The sequence below is a fragment of the Rhynchophorus ferrugineus genome, unplaced genomic scaffold, assembly GCF_030347505.1.
Source record: "Rhynchophorus ferrugineus isolate W39M unplaced genomic scaffold, kcgeb_rfMv2 rfM2, whole genome shotgun sequence".
NCBI lineage: Eukaryota > Metazoa > Arthropoda > Insecta > Coleoptera > Curculionidae > Rhynchophorus > Rhynchophorus ferrugineus.
The window spans coordinates 76,507,172-76,528,689 of record NW_027472581.1 but is presented as its reverse complement, the minus strand read 5'-3'; the positions used below and the strand labels follow the sequence as shown (position 1 = coordinate 76,528,689).

The 21,518-nt window shown below is 30.4% G+C and overlaps 1 protein-coding gene across 1 annotated transcript in view; it reads left to right on the top strand.

Annotated features, from left to right (window-relative positions):
* Positions 1-5,616: 5,616 nt before the first annotated feature.
* The window catches only part of CARPA (Carbonic anhydrase-related protein A), a 626,351-nt gene continuing 610,449 nt past the window's right edge, over positions 5,617-21,518 (top strand). Inside the window, exon 1 of the mRNA XM_076394854.1 lies at positions 5,617-5,796. Coding sequence (XP_076250969.1) covers positions 5,748-5,796 — 49 coding nt within the window. The 5' untranslated portion in view covers positions 5,617-5,747. The remainder of the gene's footprint in view (positions 5,797-21,518) is intronic.

Below are 21,518 nucleotides of genomic sequence, written 5' to 3'. Positions count from 1 at the left end.
TAAAAAGTTCTCGTCCTGACATAGATATGGGGCTCCAATCAATAAAAAGTATGTTTCCTGCCTGGTTTCGCGTTTGTTTGCACATATTATTACAGTACTTCAGTTGCAGCCTTTAATTCAAATACATAATCTGGTGTAGCATGTGGTCCTAGAATTTATTGATTTACGAGAAAGTTTTTATCCTTCAACTATTAAAATATGGACAGTTGAATTTAAACGGGGTCTCATAACTCTCGAGGATGACCCGTAACGTACCATAGCAATACCGGAAACCACCTGCGAGAATAAACCGGGTTTGACAACGAATAGTATCATCTTTCACCTTAACGAGTGGACAAAAATGTGTTGACAAATAGAAAACTGCGATACTTGGGGTACAATTTACTTGGCCATCAGCTCTATTTGGACTGAAGTTCTTGGATGAAGGATGACGCGTTACATTGGAAGTAAGTTAGGATAACTTGAACAGCATTAACAATGTAATACACCTATAACCTTACGGTTTTGGTATTTGAATAATGAATTATATACATTAACATATTATTTTATACAAACTTAATTCATATAAAACTCAATATTTGAGTTTTACGTCATTAAGTATTCTAATCAAAAACTCACAAAATAATAGTTGCAATATACATGTGTTACACGCGACTGCTACGTCAGACTACATTGTGCATGCAAGTGCTTGTATTTATTTCTAGACTAACAAGTTTTTGTTGATGTTTGCTAAACTGGTTGCAAAATTATTTGGAATCGTGTGACACTACTGTGTTTTTTCACATCAATGGCACGTTTATATTTTCCACGTTTCAATCAACTGGTATTAATTGTTTAGACGATATTTTAGATTATTATGGTATTTAATCAGTTTACTTATCCAATATTGGACTACCAGATATAATATTTCTCAACCATTTTATATGGCTAATGGTTCTTTTTTTGGATTCTATGGCGTGTTGTTTTAATCTCTTTGTATCTGTTTTTCTATTTTAACTTTGTCTGTATACTGCATTGGCAAATAGTAATGTATGTTCTATAATTAAGCAATAGGTAAGAATACAAATTCGAAATGTCTTCTTGTCGAATTAGTCCAGCATGGTAGCTCGCTTGGTTAAAGCACATTAGCAGTTTTTAATTTTTTATTTCATATTTTATTATATCTTAAATTAGACATGCTTAGTACGACTATAATTTACACATTTGTGTATTGCTATGAGTACTTAAGCTATAGTTATACATTATACAAATTCTCATGGTTTGATTCGCTTCAATCTTGCTTAAAAATCGTGTTATGCAATAGGGGTCGTATTACTTCTACTTTATTGTTATTAGTAACCTTAGATACTTTGTAAATCCAAATTAAATAACGTTGCGTTAAGCACCGGCAATTAACAAAGGAACTGTGTTTTGGCAGTTTTCGATGGCATTGTCTGACATCATATTACAGTAGCAAAGTAGGAATATATTAAATAACATATTTCATTATTTTTACATGCTATGGGGAATTCAGATTTATCTTCAATATCAAATTATAAAATCTGAACATTTTTAAGCGAACAAAATGAAATTCATTATAAGTAGTTTCTTATACTGAATGGGTATAGAATGGGTGAAAATAAATGTAACAATCAACAAATGAATAAATCAATTAATTTAAGCAAATTAGGTTTCTACAGTGTTTCTGCATATATACCAAAGACTAAGATACTTTACTGGGTTTGCAGTTTATGTCATACGATTTTAGACAATTAAGAGGAAAGAGGAAAGGAATTAAGAGGAAAGAAGTTCGCCTCATTGGCATACAATGAAGATTTTAGTGGTTCAGGTTTGGGATGTACTTCATCCTCAACAAAAAACATCAACCTATTTCAGCGGCAAGTATTTTAGCTGTTTTTATTGCCGTGGTACTGCTTCTTATTTGTCAATTTACTGATATCGACGAATTATTCAGATTCTAATATTGTTTATATGTGTTATGAAATTTTTTTACTATAGTCCTTTTAAAAATATTTACCTAAGTATGTCTATTAAATCTGTAGAGATTACTTAAGGTTATTAGTTCCATGTTAATTGTAATTTCCGGTATACTGACATCAACCGTAAAATCACGATTTACTAGCTGCTTTATGTCATGCCGATGTACTTTAAAGAAGCGAAATAATGCGTAAAATCCGTTTTGTAATAAAACATTGATCGAAATTAAATTTATCTCGAGAAACTTTGACTTGCCGTTCTTCAGACGCTTAGTTATGAAAAACCGTTCTTTCTCCGGCTTTATATCAGGCCGGATTTGGAGCCAATGGCAATAATTAATAAACCTTTGAACATTCAACTTCTTTAGCGATTCTTTTAATTAATATTTAGGTAAGGATTTGCTTTTCATCAGTTAGGTAAAAAGGGGTTTTTGCGAAGGGGAAAACACCTGAATATTTTAGGTATTAATTGACGTACCAAAGGGACTTCTTTATATAATATTTCAATATTAATATGTTTAGAATACGTTAGAATTTGCCCGAATTTAGGTATAATTTTCTTTGTTCCAGAATATTATTCGTTTTATTGTAAATTTATAACGAATTGCCTGGATGAGATCATTGACGATATATTTTTTGGGAGTGGGATCCTGATTAAATTCTAATGCGTAGGCATGAAACAGAAGTCAAAATAAGGACAGTATATATATTCAATGCAAGAAGGATATGATAAAATGATATGGGATTCACGAGTCTTAAAATAAATTAAAATAAAATAAAATAACTAAGTGCATGACCTTACTAAATCGGTGTAAGCTAATGCAGACCTTAATATGAAGACGAAATAAAGAAAAGGGTACAATACATCTCGAAGCTGTTTAATGCCTGTATATGTACAACCAATTCCTGAACTAGTGCATCAAAGAATATTTTAAATTAAGAGAACAATTTTAGGAAGCACAGTACTATGTGCACTAGTGATATCATACCAAAACAATATAATATTATATTTTAAATGGTTATAAGCGTTGATAATAGAATAAAAGCTAAAAGGATTTCTCTCTTAAAAATGGACACAGACGTCTTAGCAGGAGACTAGGATGTCAAATAAGAAACTTTCTTGAGGCTTCTCTAGACGCTTTAGGATCTTTGCGAATGGAAATAAATAAATATATTTTTTGTCAACAATTTATTATCAAAAAAGAATTATAAGATATAAATAATATTCGACTAAAATATAAAATAAAAATTATTAATGAAATGGTGCGGAATATGATAATAGGAATAATTCATGTGTACCAACTTCACCGGTAGACTTGACTTTTCACTATGTGTAATTTCTTCGAAATGTGAACAGAATATATTTTTAACGCGGTTGAAAATATATGAATTTGTACCGTAATTTGTACGAAATATGTCTAAAGAAGGCTTGTGGTTATCTTTCTCTATCGACTTTAACATTCGTTTCGACGTTTTGAGTGGTAATTTGGCACCGAGGTGAAAGAGCACTCTGAAAGCCCAAATGATTTGAAGGCGATGTTTTGAGATGATTACTCGATGACGACCTATGTAAAAAGTAAGAAGAATATGCAGATTTATTGGAGTAGCAAAATAAATTATTTCCAGACGCTTGAAGAATTTGATAATGAAATACAAGCTGAGACATTTTGTGCCATTTGAATTGATTCGAAGAGACATTCAGAAGCTGTTGATCATGTATGAAATTCCACATCGAAGGAAAAAGTTTTTTACATTGTATTGTTACTGATGACGAAAAGTGGATCCATTACGAAAATCCAAAGTGAGAAAAATTATGGGTCATGCATCAATATCGACGGTAAAGCTCCGAAATGTCCTCTACTTAATGGGATCAGCTTGGTGTGGTATACCATGAGCTCTTAAAACCTAATGAAACCATCAGTGGAAATCTGTATCAACTACAATTGATATATTTTATCGGAGCATTGCGCTAATTATGACCGGAATAAGAGTAAAGATCTAACAATGTTATTCTTCAACACTCTAACACTTGATTTGATCTTGCAAAACCGGCGAAAACATACTTGTAAATATTAAAATAGAAAGAAGAAGAAAATTATGCAAGAAAAATGTTGGTAGTAACACAAGACACACTTTTCGACAGCTTGAAGAACATGAGAATGGTCCAAAGGTTTGCATACCTTTTAACGTTTTAATTGAAGTCAAGGGACGTTGGGAGGCATTTGATGATGTATGAAATACTGCTTAGAGATAAAACAGGACAGGTTTTTTTTGCCATCGTATTGTTATCGGCGATGAAAAGTGAATGCATTAGGATAACTCAACATACAGATTTCCAAGCTAATGCTCTGTATTTTGTAAGATTAGCATAGTGTGGTACATCATGAGCTGCTAAAACCTAAAGAAACCATCAACTGCAGATCCCATAGATTATAATTGATGAGTCCCGCATTGCGCTATAAACGACCGAAGTATAAACAAATAAACAACACGTTATTCCTCACCCTGACAATGTTTGATCACATGTTGCAAAACCAGTAAAAAGTAGTTTCATTAAAATGGGAAGTGCTACCTCATCCGCTGATTTCTCCAGACCTTGCTCTTTCTGATTACTACTTGTTCCGACATTACAGTCGTCATATTTATGAGCAACGCTGCACCTCTAATGAAGATACCCAAAAATGCGTCGATTCGTGAATAGCCCCAAAAGATACATAGTTTTTTCGAGATGGAATCCGTGAACTGTCTAAAAGATGAGAAAAAGGAGCAACGATCGAAATAAAATATTATTGTAGCGACTTGTAACAGTGCGACTTCCACAGCGCTATCGTACTTCCTTTACCTAATCTAAGATCCTGTCCATTCTCCCGTTGACCACATGTATCATTCAATATCGAAATAAACAAGTTTTATTCAGTGTTCAGGACAAACAATGGCATCGATTGCCACACATTCCGACCGACCGGACAAATATTCCTAGACTTTGAATTAAAATATCCTTTAACACCAATTATAAAATGATATTTAATTTTAATTTCATTAACTAATAATTAATATTAATCTTAATAAATAATTAATGATTTGTTTATATAACGTGGTTTTAATTTTATAAAAAGGAAATTTTAAATGAATTTGGATTTAAATAAGATATTCACTAAACTAATATATAAATAAAAAAATCCTTAAAACCTTGTATGTTTATATCAGAATAAATTAGAGGCCCTGATGGGTGTTAAGTTGTAGTTTATTCTTTTACTTTGTTTCGATATCAGCGAATTATGCCGTTTTTTTTACATTAACAAATGATAAACAATAAACAATTTTCGACGATAGGGTCCAAAAAAACTAGCTGGCCGTACGTCGGCACTGATAAAAACAACCACGGGCCTAACGCAAACACAATGCATTCGCATCAACAAAGTTGGGATAGTTGCGCGTCGAGCGTAGTCCGGATTGGTTCGGCCGATACTCGTCGACCAATCGGCGTCGCGACGCCGAAGACGTTCTGAAGCCGTAAACGACGCCGAGTTCCGGAATCAGTTTGTGGACGGGATTTCGCGTAAGCACCCGTTTGTGAAGGTCGATTCCGGACGGATCGACACGTGGGACGTTCTCGCGACGATCTTCCGAAGAAGTTTTTCCTGCCGTCTTTTCCGACATACAATTTTATCGATCAATGGACATCATTGACCGTCGGTACTGACCAAAGAACGATGTTGTTGTGATTGTGACTCTGTTTTATTAAACTTCGACGGGACTGTGTATTCGAAGATGAGGGGTTTAACCAGTGCGGTGTTTTTAGCGACGTTCTTCGTATATGGTAAAGTATTGATACTATATCGATTTATTTTTGTAATAACCATTGTTCGGTCACCTCGACCAGTTAGAATAGAAACACTACAGTCGTAACAAAGTGTTTATACCGTTCATGTACAGCATTTATCTCCAAATGTAGAAAAAACAAAATTGTTTTTTCGTTTTTTTTCGGCTCTCACCCAGTTTGAATTTTTTTGTAATTCCATCGTTGGAATGTATGCTTTGGTATGGAGCCTGTTCATAACCTGTTCGTATATTCAACAATTTGTTTAAATATTTTCATATGTACCATCGGGTTGCATATATTATTAATATATACAAAACTACTATAGTAACTCAAAATATTTCTTATCATCATAGAATTGTGACTATTAGTATTATTTACATAAATCCTTGGATTTGTTTTAACAATATTTGTTATGCTTTTCAGATGTATTATAATTATTTTTATTTAAAATACATATGTTTCTTTTTATTTTAACAACCAAATTTTTAATTTTGGTACTGCTTGATTTTTTTTTCTGCGAGATAGTAAATTAAGTAAATTTATCTTCAATAGAAAGTTAACTCTTTGTTTACAAAATAATTAATGCATAATACCTTATTTATATACAGCACTATTAGAATAATTGAAATATTTCGTGGCATCACTGAATTATTATTATTATTACTGTTATTTAAATAAGTTCATGAATTTATTTTTAAAACTACCTATGATATTCTTCAAATCCATTTTTAATATTTTTTAAAATTGTTTTTATTTATTGGTCTTTGATCGCCATTCAATTATTATTATTTATATAAACTTTTCTATATATTTTAAAAATTATTTATTTTATTCTTCATATCTGTATTGATTAATTATTATTTATAATTACTATTATTGATAACTATTGACGTCTTCATAAGAAGTTGAATAAATCGTTGTAAAGTTGATTAAAATGAGTCATACCGCGTCTTGACCCAACTATTAGTTTAATTCTTTGTTTAAAAATATTTCGTACTTGAATATAAAAAATTCTTTTATTTCATATGTGCTTTTTTTTGTAAATTTAAGGCTTCATTATCCCAAACTGTACTCATTGAAAATATTATAATTTGGTTGCTAAACAAACAATCTTCGGGTATCAATTTACAAACTTTCATAAAGCTGATGTTTTAAAATATTTTGTAATAACCCACATCTTTTTTATAATTTTTTAAAGCTTTCTTTAAATACTGCCTTTAATTTTACAAATGTGAAACTGCGAGCACGGTTATCTTAAGAGTGACCTTATAAAATATTTATTAATTTATTTTGCATGTTCTATCGGTTATATAAGGTTGAGAATGTGATTACGCGTAGAGGTATCTGCTTTAATATTTTATTTCTATTCAATTTTGATATCTCCATCAGAAATTAACGAAGTATAAAAGTAAATTCACCGAAATCTAAATGTTGTTTCTTTTTAAATGATGTAGGTATTGGCTTTTAAAGTTACGCTTGGTTAATTCTTTGTTTACACAATAATTAATTTATAATACCTGAAAAACAATTTGTTTAAATATTTTTACATATATCATGGGTTGTAAACATCATTAATAAAAATAATAAATAATACTTCGTGGCATTATTGAATTATTATGATTTTTGATTATAAAAATTATTTGTTATATTCCTCATATCTGTTTTGAATTATTTTACTTCTTTTAGAATAGAAACATATTTTTACAGTTATTTAGTAATTAGTTTTAAATCTTCCTTTTCTAAATAATATTATTTTGCTTATTATTCTTCTTGAAAAATATTATACTTCGATAACTAAACAAAAGTTTATGGGAGGTTGAGAAGACAATTTGGTTGAATCAAAATTTCAGTTACTTGATATTTTAAAATATTTTCTAAGAATCTAGGACTTTTTATATTTTACATACTTTTTATTTAGATTGCTTTTACAGTGAAAGAAATGGAAAGATGAGCTCTATTTTAATTCTAATGATTTATGAATATATAATTTATTTAGCTTGCCCTATTAGTTGTAACATATTATTTTTTATTTTTTTAAATTATTTTCTGTTAAAAATAAACACAAATACCGGTTTGTGTAGATGTGATCCATTCTGGATCGATAAACACATAGGATTTACATTGTTCTTTTTGAATTCTTTATCAAGTTTGAATTTTTTTAATTGCGCCATTTTTATATTCAATGCATCTACGCACAATTTATTTATTATTTTTACATGCACCATCGGTTGCCTATGTAATTAATAAAGAGTATTATTATAGTAATTGAAAATATTTTGTGGAATCACTGAATTACTATTATTATTATCATGATTATTACTGGTATTTAAATGACATCTTGAATTTATTTTTAAAATTATCTATAATATTCTACACTGTGATATTATGAATAATTTTAAAATTCTTTTTGTTTATTTATTATAGATAATTGCATTCTCTCAAAAGGTTACATATATTATTTCTATACTATTACTGCTATAATAATTCAGAATATTTGATCGCTCCATTGAATTATTATTATTTATATATATTTTTGTATTTATTTCAAAAATTATTTATTTTGTTCGTCATATCTGCTATGAATTATTATTATTTATATTTGTTTTTTTTTCTACTAACAATGCAATTTTTAATTATTATGCTGCTTTACATTTCCATTCTTGATGAATTTTGACGTTTTCATCAGTGTTTAAAGATATTGGAAGATAAATGCACTGGAGTCCAAGCTATATTGATTTAAATGGATCTTATTGAGTATTAAAGCAATTATTCTATTAAAAAATATTTAATAATCGAATGTAAAGTATTTATTTAAAATAAATATATATTTTATGATTGTTTTTTTTAATTTAAGGCTTCATTATGGAAATGAAAAAAAGAAACATATTTCTGGTGACTATTTTGAAACTTTCATATACCTGAGATTTAAATATATTTTATAATAATCCATTTTGTTTATAACTTTTTATAAGTTTTATTTAAATAATGCCTTTACTATGTGACACTGCGAGCTCTATCTTATTAGAGTGATCAATGAATATTTAATTGATATTACCTGTTCATTTAGTTAAATGAGATTGGAAAACTGATTTTATGAGTTTTTAATTTTTGCGCTGCTCTGAAATGTTAACTTTTGATATCTTCATCAGATATTAAAGAAACATGAATTTGAATTCACCGAATTGTAAATTCTATTGATTTTTAAATGATGCATATGGATTTTAAACTACTGTTAGTTAATTCTTTGTTTGCAAAGTAACTAGTTCATAATATCGGAGGAACAAATTGATTAAATATTTTTACAGACATACTTGCTTGTATATTGTATTCATATTTGTTGTGACTTATTTTAGTATATTTTGAGAATATATTTATATTTTTAAAACTATCTACTTTTTGAATAATATTGAATCGTCCACTTTTGTTGCGAATAATATTATTTAATTTATTATATTCCTTAAAAATGCTATATATTGGTTACTATACAAAAGTGTTTGGGTAACAGAGATGAGAATTTTTTGGCTGATTCACACATTCACACATTTGATATAACACATTTAATATAAGTTTATAACAACCTCAATATTGTTTATTATTTTTAATTTACTTTAACACTGATTATAACTTTTAAAAAAAGTGAAAATACGAGCGATATTTATTGCTATTCACAAATATTAAATTTATTTACTTGACCTACTGACTGTATAAGATTGGGAATCTGATTACGTAGAGTGATTATAAAATTAAAAGCCTGCTATTTTTATTTTTTAACTATTTCTCTTTTCTTAGTAAATTATTATATTATTTGAAATATTAATGAAGAATTATCATATATCAATAGAAAAATTGGAAAAGTTAAGCTAAGTATTCTTGTATTATCTAAATTATATTTTTGCGTGTAAATTCAAGCCTTGAAAGACCAAAATAGGTAATATGGTTTAATATATTAAAACAATATATCCATGTGCATATATACATCAAATGTTAAGGTATTTTGTATCGCCAGCTACTATATTTTCCCTCCTCGTGTACTGGATATTAATTAGAAAAATGTCTTGATTTTAATCAACTATCGCATTTTTTGTCTTTATGAAGGCAGTGAATTCCGGCTAAGTTTAGTTGATTATGGTTGACAAATTATCTTATCCTAAATTATTGTATGTTTCACAACTATTTTTTTTAAATCTAACTGAAGAAAACGTATCTATCTAGGGACGAAATTATATACAGAAAAGGAAAGAACTGTATGGTGATGACCAACTTTACTAAATCCCCAAGCTCGGTTATTTCGATTACAGCAATATATTTTTAAACTTGTGCAAAGTATATAAAGCTATAAATCATTCATATGACTATAATACTTTATGAAATGTTTTTTTCTTATTTTACTTTTGTTGGGAAAATGTCACATCCCACGCGGCTTATCAAAGTAATTATATCATACTAATGTAAAAATATACATGTTCTAAATATCGACAAATCAAAGCAGGCTCAGTCACGCAATTTATACACGCTGATATCGAAAATATATTATGCGTAACGATCTGTAATGATAACACTAGAAACAAAATTTATAAATAAATATACACTTGAGGTAAAATGGTCATTTATGTCTTATTAGATATAAATAGTTAAGCATGTTTGATGGGAATATGATGTAGTATATTTTTTTTAGAAAAAAAATTACGTTTCCATAATTCTCTCAAGGAAAATGTTTTAATAAAGTTTATAGAGGATAGTCGTGTTCAATACTTGATCAGATTAGCTTATAATATAATACTAACAGGTCAATTGAAAAGTTCATGTACTAACGCATAGATGGCGCTACTAGAATTAAATCGATATGTTTTTAGTTAGCTCTAACCCTCAAAAGATGCGTGTATAAAATTGACAGCTGTCGTATGATTAGTTTGTGTATTATAGCATATTGAGTGAAGCAACTTTTGTTATTGTGAAAAAAAATGGATAAAAAGGAATTTCTCGTGTTGATGAAATATTGCTTTTTGAAGGGAAAAAAATACAGTTGAAGCAGTAACTTGTCTCGACGCCGAGTTTTTGGACACTGCCCCCGGAAAATCAACCATCAAGGATTGGTGTGCTAAGTTTAGACGTGGTGAAATGAGCACCGAAGACGGTGAACGCAGTGGACGCCCAAAAGAGACTGTTACCGACGAAAAAATTGAAAAAATCCACAAAATGATTTTGAATGACCGTAAAATGAAATTAAATGAAATAGCAGACATTCTAAAGATGTCAACTGAACGTGTACATTATATCATTCACGAATATTTGGGTATGAGAAAGTTCTGTGTAAAGTGGGTGCTGGGCGAGCTCACTTTTGACCAACAACAATGATGAGTTGATGATTCGGAGCAGCAAACCCGTATTTTTGCGTCGATATGTGACAATGGATGAAACATGGCTCCATCATTTCACTCCGAAGTCCACTAGACAGCCATCCGAGTGGACTGCACGCGATGAACCCGCTCTAAAGCGTAGGAAAACACAACGGTGTGCTGGCAAGGTTATGGCGTGTGTATTTTGGAATGCGCATGGAATAATTTTCACTGAATACCTTGAAAAAGGAAGGACCTTCAACAGCGACTATTACAAAGCGTTATTGGACGTATAGGCACCTGTAAGGAAAGCATTTTGCTGTGAAGACATTTGATTGGCTGTTTAATAAAGTTTGGCACGTAACTGCCCAGACGCCACGTTTAATTGACCAATAAAATTTAAATAAATAACAAATTAATTTTTGAAATAAATGTACTAATTAAAATTCAATGAATGAAATAAATATAATTTGTAAAATTTCATCTAGAAAATATAAATATTTTCATAAACAAAGAACATTGGAACAAATCAAAACTATCTCCTATGTTTATCTTTTTTTTTCATATTTATTTAGGGTCGTCAATTTAATAGGATCTACTAGAGTTCTGACTCTTTGTTTTCTTAAACTGAAAGCAAACTTTGACTCTTTGCATATTATTTTTAATATTCTATTTGAAGGATCATTAAATAGTCTACAATATTAAGGTTTTACATTTACATCAGATAGCCCAAAGAACTAAGGACTGTAAAATAAAACAATTTTCTGCGGCATGTGATATTGCCTAGTTTGATTTGTTCATATCGGAACATCATCTGCAATTTAAGTTATAATGTGAAGTTGCATTTTCTCAATTCTTGGAAATACATTTCCCGCTAGTATGGAGTTAATCCTATTCATAATTTCCTAAAGGCAAATGAGATGAAAAAAATTAACTTATTAGCGCTTTAAATGATTTGTCAAAAATACTATCCGAAGGATGTATATTCTTCGTATATATAAATATAAATTCTTAGTATAAAATAAATTAAAATTAAAAAAACAAATATTTGATATTTTATATGATTACTAATATGAATAAACATACTCCAACTTACAACAAAACACGCTGTAATGACTATAAAGTTCTTTGATGGTTAATCCAGTCAGTTTAGGATTTTTATCAACCATATTTTAAACACAGCTAAATACTTCTTCGAAGTAACGCCATTCTGCATTTCGTTACCATCTGTGCACACGGGTACACAAAACTTTAGATCAAGAATACACTTTACTTATTTAGTACCGTATTATAAATAATAATGAACAAATAACTTAATTTCTAAACGTTATAAAAATATAAATGCAATGCTCCTTAAGTTAGGTATTCTGAAAATGGCCAATCAGATCCTGTCGCGGCTCATTGCACAGCGATTAAACCAAGTGCTAAGTTAAAACAAGCCTCACCTACATGTTGAACGTCGCGAAACAATTCCCCAAAATTGTTTATAAAATTAAATCTGTATTTCTCTATGTATATAGGAGAAAGGAAATTTTAAATCAGATTGAATTTAGGTTAATAAGAGGTCGCACAGTTCAAACAGTAAAAATAAAATCAAATTTTCTCACACTTATCACTAAATGATACAGATTATACGTGACAATACCCATATAGTTCACGCAGTTAATTAAAATAATCATATAAAAATCTTCATAGCTCCTGTTTAAACCTCACGGAGTTTTTAAAATAGAGTTGCCTACAATACTGTCTCTAACATTTAAGGACGACTGAGCCATCACATTTATTTTTTATATAACTGGTTTTCTAAGCATAAAAGCATTAAATTTTTTGTTATTTCCAAATTTTCCTACAAAACTTATAGCAACGAAGATGTCAGACTATTCCTTTTGGTTGACATAATCAGTTTTCACAATCATTTACAGGAATGTGAACAATAACATTTTGATAATTATTGTTTTGTTTATAAACATCGCCAATAAATTCTTTAACTAATCTACTAGCCTTATACGTGCTCATTGAACTCGATATGACACAACCAAAACGCTCATTCTGAAGTCTCGGATTATACGGACCTATATTTATTTTCCTAAAATATAGTGAGTTATCACATGGTTCACATAAGTTTGTCCATGCCACATTATAACTATGGCTTGAAAAGTTGAATGAACAATCAGCTTGGCAACAGAATCTTTTAACGACGATGTTCTGTCATGTATGGAAATGCTACATGTTTTTCAATACTCTAACCATGATTTAGAACCAAATTTTATGAAAAAAATGAGAGGTAGTTTTATTCCCTGGCTACAACTTATCAATGAAGGAGAATTAGAGGGATCTGTCGGCCTACATCCTTTGATTAGGGCTTTTACAGTCTTTATTGAATTATAATATAATTACATAAACTTTATTTCTTCCTCATATTCGTTCTCTGTATATGTTTCAGACGCATGTAATTTTAACTCATTTTATACCTTCTGATATTTTTCTAAAATTGATTCAATGTTTTAACCGATATTGCAAAGATACTATTATTAAAGGAATTTTTTCCAATAATTTTTTTTTCGTTGTCATTTACAGCCTGCTCTGATTCTCATTAAGCTCTCTTTTTTACATGGTGATGCCATGACGAAAGATATTAAACCAAAGTAAAATCCTAAGCCTAAGCTTAATTTAAATAAATGAAGTTTCTTCTTCCTTCATGTTTCTTAACTTCAGGACTACTGAAGGACTACTGACTTCTGAGCTTCTTCGCCAACAACACGAATTAACACCCCATTTTTCGGATGAATTCCTTGCAAATGATCAAAACGTCTCAATATTTTCCAGTAGTAATCCGACACGAAAGGAACAAAAATATTAATATAATTAATACTTTTATCGTTGTTGGTTCCGTAGAAAACTGCCTTTGGAGCCCTTTTATTTATTTATTTTGTTAGCAATCATTCACAAACTGACGCTAACTTTAATTTGCCTTGATTGCTCACATCTGACGATTTCAGCTAGACTTGGATGTAAATAATATTGCACTGACTATACTTACTACTAAGGTATTAACTAATCCTTTAAACTGAAGTGAATCAAGGCGATGGCTTTTCTAGATTTTCTCAATCCGACCTCTCGAACGTGAAAGTTTTATCCTTATATTTTCAGCCGGTGCGTCCTCAAGGCCCCCCTGTAAAACGTACCGTATCGCATGGATATAACAGGTCAATTGAAAAGCCCCGGCCTACCATAGTAAAACACATTTTCTTGGTAACTTCCCAACCCTTCAAGAGTGATATACTGATTACAGTGACCCTTCAACTTTTCGATACCATTTTTGTAATACGATTTGTCCCTTGCTTCAAAATAGGCCTCTGTTTCGGCGATCACCTTTTCATTCGACCAACATTTCTTCCCAGCATGCATTCTTTTGAGAACTGAGAACAGGAATTAGTCACTGGGGGCCAGATCTGTGGATGATCAGGTGGATGCACACAGTGGAAACAGCACTTTCTTTTTCTTCAAATACAACCGCTTTTCGGCGATTTCGTTCGTCAAACGGTCCAATAACACTATGTAATAGTCGCTGTTAATGGTCCTTCCTTTTCCAAGGTAGCCAATGAAAATTATTCCATGCTCATTCCAAAATACAGACGCCATAATCTGCTAGGCGACTGTTGCATTTTCCCACGCTTTGGGACGAGTTCATCGTGTGCAGTCCACTCCGATGACTGTCGATTGGACTTCGGAGTGAAATGATGGAGCCATGTTTCATTCATTATCACATATCGACGCAAAATCTTGGGTTTATTACGCTTGATCATCATCAAGCACTGCTCCGAATCTCATCAACAGCTCGTTGTTTTTGGTCAAAAGTGAGATGAGCGGCACCCACTTTGCACCGAGCTTTCTCATACCCATATACTCGTGAATGATATGATGTACACGTTCATTTGATATCTTTAGAATATCTGCTATTTCATGCGATTTCAATTTACAGTCATTCAAAATCGTTTTGTGGATTTTTGGGCGTCTAAACTTAACATACCAATGCTTAGTGGTTAATTTTCCTGGGAGAGGGTACGGAAACTCGGCATCAAGCCAAGTTTTTGCTTCAACTGTTTGTTTTTTCCTCAAAAAGCAGAATTTTATCAACACGCGATATCAATCAATTTTTTTCACAATAACAAAAGTTGCTTTACACAAAATGCTATAATTCTCGAACTAATAATCCGACAGCTGTCAAATTTATACACGCATCTTTTGAAGGTTAGGGCTAACTAAAAAACATACGGATTTAATTTTAGTACCGCCATCTATGTGTCGGGCTGGGAACTTTTCAATTGACCTGTTATTCATCCATTATCTTTAGGTCGTTAGGTAGAAAAATAAAGGTGGCAAAACTGTTAAAAAGCCTCAAACAGATATCACTGATGAAGATACATGCAAGCACTGAATAATTTACACTAATTATTATAGATAATCAATTTGATCATTTAGCATTTATTTCAATAATAAAACTTATGAACTGAAATCGACCCTATTTGAAGTCATTTACTGGAAACAAAAAATACCTATATACACAGAGCCCGGGGGCTTATAAATAATTTTAATTCGACAGAACAATGCTTTCAACGCCGAATTAATTAATGGTTCCAATTTGCTTGAAATCGTATTTATTTTAGAATAAATGGTGGTGTCGCTCGCAATTATTGCACGAATCCTGCGACCGAAAAATATATTTGTTGTGCATTCCTCTGGTGCTTTTGCGATACAATTATGTGACGGCGGATGTGTTTTCTCTTTCAATTTGTTGGAGTTTTATAAACTCGATTAAATGGCTGTAATACATTTATTGGTTATCTATATATTTTATCTTAAATAGGAACAAATGATTACAAATTGTCAGTCTGTATAACATTTTTTTTTCTGTTTATTTTTTAGTGTAAACTGTAAAGAAATAATAGTAAAACATTTGTAATTGAACGAAAATGGGTTATATATTTCCAAATGTAGCAAAATATGTAATAAAGTTTTTTATCTCGAAATGGTCTTTGAGAGTTTTTTGATTCAGTGTTAATTTGCTCAGTAATTTTTTTGAAAAAATTCAAGGAGGATAAATCAGATAAATAGATCAGATTTTCTTTTTGAGTGATTCTCAGCTATATTATTAATAATTATAGTCTGAACAATAGTTGTTCAATAAGTAATATACAATTTTTTGGCAATATTTTTTTATTTTAGTTTCATTGAGTTGTTTACACTAATGTAAACCTGACAGGTCAATTCAAAAAATCCGCGGCCTGACACATAGATGGTGCTACTAGAATTAAATCCATTAAGTATTTTAGTTAGCACTAACCCTCAAAAAATGCGTGTATAAATTTGACAGTTGTCGGATCATTAGTTTGTGAATTATAGCACTTTGAGTGAAGCAACTTTTGTTATTGTAAAAAAAATGGATAAAAAGGAATTTCGCGTGTTGATTAAATATTGCTTATTGAAAGGAAAAAATACAGTTGTAGCAAAAACTTGGCTTCATGCCGAATTTCCGGACACTGCCACAAGAAAATCAACCATCAGGGATTGGTATGCTAAGTTTAGATGTGGTGAAATGAGCACCGAAGATGGTGAACGCACTGAAGGAAGAGGTTGTTACCGACAAAAACATTAAAAAAATCCACAAAGTTATTTTGAATGATCGTAAATTGAAATTGAATGAAATAGCGGACACTCAAATAACTGAAATAAAGATATCAACTGAACATGTACATCATATCATTCACAAATATTTGGGTATGAGAAAGCTCTGTGCAAAGCGGGTGCTGCGCAAGCTCATTTTTGACCAAAAACAACGGAGATTCGGAGCAGTGTTTGAAGATGATCAAGTGTAATAAACCCAAGTTTTTACGCCGATATATGACAGTGGATGAAACTTAATAATTTCACTCCGAAGTCCAATCGACAGTCATCCGAGTGGACTGCACACGATGAACCCGCTCCAGAGCTTGGGAATATGCAACAGTTGGCTGGCAAGGTTATGGCGTCTGTATTTTAGGATGCGAATGGAATAATTTTCAATGACTACCTTGAAAAAGGAAGGACCATCAACCACTGCATTAATCACTGCATTATTTCTAATATATTTGCCACATCTGCGAAATAGTTAATATTCTCTCTCATCTCACACATTTTAATTAAATACTCATGTATATTCTGAAAAATTACACGCATATTTTTTACACTCCAAAATAAGATATACTTCAGTTATCGTATATTAACTATATACTCATCAATTATTACCATTCTGACCACCCAGCCTTGGAAATTGTCAGCTTTGAATCATATTCCCATATTTAGAAAGCTTCATTCAAGTGAATAACAAAGGTGTTAATTTCCAATGTAACTAACATTTGATCAAAATTTCATCATTTGTCAATTTCTGCTTCAGTCAAATCCAGTTAATCCAAACCAAAGGTTTTATTAACCATTCCTGTTTCCAGTATTAAGCACAATATATCTGTAATGAATTATTTTAATGTGATCTTAACACTGTTTTCATTATCATCTTACCATGTGTGACCCTTGGGTATATTGGTCCCATTCTGAAGTCATCTATGTTTCATCTAAATGCTCAAATTGAAGTAATAAGTCTACCTCGATTTTAATATATGATTTTGTAATCTGTATTATTTTAAAAGCAATGGCTGGAAGTTCCATTAGACCTCTTTGTGGTTTATTTGTATACCTTTTAAATCGTTTTACCTATACTATTACCCAAGAGTGTATGATATGATATTCTACATCCATCCAAGAGCTGCATATCCTAAGCTCTCTATTGTTACTTTCAGACTGACAGTTTCCTCTGAAATAATTATATTAAATCATGCTTATATTGGAAAAAACTAGTGACTGTTTTTATACTTAAATATATGAATTTGATCTCTGATAGAGTTAACATGAAGCAGATCTTGAATCATCACTCGCTTCGTATGAGGACGGTTTCTTTTTGGTGAATCCAATATTATATTTTTATTTTTTGAAACCTTTCACTGACAGTGCTCATATTAATATTCAGTGCAGCAACCTAATATTTAACAATAAATATAATATCCTCTCTATCGAATTTTACTGGTAAGAGAGGCAACTGATCAGCGGTATGAAATTTATTAAAACAAACAAAGCGTTAAAACAAAGCGTTTTGCTGGTATATAACCCGTAGTTTAAAATGTTGAAGAATTTTTCAAACATTTGATAAGCGTACGAATTTTGTAGGCTGTTTCTTTTACATGTTCGGACTTATCAGACAGCATTGTCTCTTTTTTTAACTATAATAATTTTGCTATATAAATATTTTGCTTCTATCGTATACTGCACTTGGATATTATTTATTCTCGTAGGGATGTGATGATATCTCTTACATTTAAAATTCACCTAATTAATATCATAAACAAACTAATATTACTACTAGACAAAATTAATATCATTCAAACTAGTTCTCCATTGCTTGATCCAATTTTTATTTTATTTGACTGACGTTTGTGATTTTATTGATATTTCCTTCTGGTTTTTATCTACAGCCATTATAACAGTATTGCCAGCAAAAGTAGATATTGCACTCTGTTATATCTCAGTAATGTCATCGCATTATATTTAGTAAAATAGGTAAAATAAAAGTAAAATAAAAGTAAAATAAAAGTAAAATAAAAGTAAAATAAAAGTGAAATAAAAGTAAAATAAGAGTAAAATAAAAGTAAAACAAAAGTAAAATAAAAGTAAAATAAAAGTAAAGTAAAAGTAAAACAAAAGTAACATAAAAGTAAAATAAAAGTAAAATAAAAGTAAAATAAAAGTAAAATAAAAATAAAATAAAAGTAAAATAAAAGTAAAATAAAAATAAATTAAAAAAATTAAATTAAGTAAAAGACCGGTTCCAACATACTACTGGTATGCTATTAAATTAAGTTAAGCTTGACTGCTTTATCTGAAATATACATTTTTTGACAATTCTGTAAACTGTTTGGGTAAACACCTTGCTTATATTTAAATTAACCGCCTTATGAAAAGCCTGCACTGAATCTAGCAAAACGATAGATTACACTTTCTTCATATAAACTTACAATTATATCCGTAATTCTATAAATTTGGTATATAGTTGGGTGCTGTTCTCTGAAGTCAAATTGGTAACTGCAAACTGGTGTAAGATATTTGTTTTCTAAAATTTACATCACTGTAAATAAAAAATTGTATCGGCCGTAATAAAATATTATTCTTCAGAAGACAATAATATAATTTCATCTCAATTTAAACATTTATTTGTTAAAAAATTAAGCAGAGACAAAATGTGCAAAATATTATGAACTGGATGGCTCTTTATTGTGTAAAAATACATGTGACAACACAAACATAAAAATTCAAGGTTATAATGTATATAACAAACATATTCATAAGTACATACAATTGGCAGATTTCAATTTAGACTTTGTATTTAAATAACATGTATATTATAACTAGGGCTGTAATATAATCTTCTTATATTGGAGGAGGGAAGTTTCAGAAGGAACTCGTGGATCCTTCTGCGTCTAATTATTCTTTTCGTTCTTTAAATATGAGTTTATCCTGATTTTGATGAAGTAAACCTACTAACTTTCCATAAATAATTATTTTCTAATAAATAATATCTTAATTGGTTGAGCTATTTTAATCGCTATAGGCATCCAAATCTTTGTGTCAGAATATATTTTTTGAAGGGTCTAAAAACTTCGGGGTTAGTTACCTGTCTCATTCTTATGTATGCATTTCCCTCTCTCATTGAGGATACGATTTGTTCTTCATCGACTTAAGCTATTGGAATCAAACTGATTAAAACTGAGTCTCAACTGGTTTAACTCGACACAGTAATTAACACAGTAATTCAAGAAATACCATTTAGGACTGTTTATATTTTTACTGCTGTATATTATTTTGTATTCTTGTTTAAATTCACTTAGTTCTTTTTCTTGGCTCCATTTGAGGAACAAATTCGCCTTTGGGATAACCTTGTTAATTCATAACCCAGTTTTGTATAAGATATATTTGATTGGTTCCAAGATTCTTGTAAGCAATGTGTATCATTTCTTATGTTGGGGTTCTTAAGGTGTTTTCGATATTTATTTTTTTCGTATAATTCCCTTTAAATTTACATTATAGTGCCTACTGTGTTCAATATTCTTCCCGCCTTACACTTATTTCTCTGTTAGTTGGTCCTATGTAGGTATTTGTAGATGTAAAATATCAGTCAATATTTTATCACACATATCAATGGTTAATTGATGAAGTACATATTTGTCAATGTTCTTAACAAAACGTATAATAATTAAATGTGTTTTATAAATACAATAAAAGAACTTCAATAATTTTTCTACGTAACCCTATTTAACACAGCTAACCTGAGATTATTTAAAATAGTAACAATCTAACATAATTTATTATTTTTAAGCAATTAAAAGTCAGGTAAGTAATACACTTTATGTTTACGGTTTAGTTAATAGCGAAAATAGGGTAATTGGAATATGTAAATTAATCGATCGTAGTTAGACCTATAAAGCTTCTTTAATGTTTCGAAATATAAAATGTTGAATGTATATTTTTTACGATTTAATAAATAATATTACAGTAGAGCGAAATAAAATTATAATTTACAATGACTGTTTTGAACCAGACTGTTTTATCAAACGTTCCAACTGTGTAATAAAAAACATGAATTACTTCTGTTGCAATTTGTGTTTTTGCTAGTATAGGTTCTCAAGACAGTAATAAAATAGATTGGCAAATAACTAATTTCGATTTTTCCTAGTAGAGTTTAAAGTCGTGTATCTCTAATAATACCTAATCAGTGAAGCCGTACTATAACGTATTAACGCTTATAACGGCATTAAACCTACCGACTGGCGAGTGACCAACTTAGAAATCATCCCAGAAGACATCCGGTCTTACCCAGCCTGATTACTGGCATGACTGGGATTATTTTCCTTGTCGAATTTTACACTCTTGCCTAGGACAATCATAAATATTTAACAATCATAATCATACATTTACGACCATACCCCAGCGGAATTCGAACCCGTGACTTTCGCAAAAATAGGTGAACCATCCTGTTGCCTCTATCACTGCGTTAATCTATCCGGATATAACTCCTTTGGAAGGTAATAAAAATAAAACAATCGCTATTCATTTCCTTAGTCAAAAATTATTGCGCATTGAAAATGGTGACTTCCTTTTTCAAAGCATTTCAAATCATTATGGTTGATATTTTATTTTAATGCGAATTAGAAAAAAGTACAGGTTCTATAAAATTTATTTAGCATTTGAGGCAGTTAATGCTTAAGTGAACGCCAATTTGTAGCGTATTAAACTGGATAT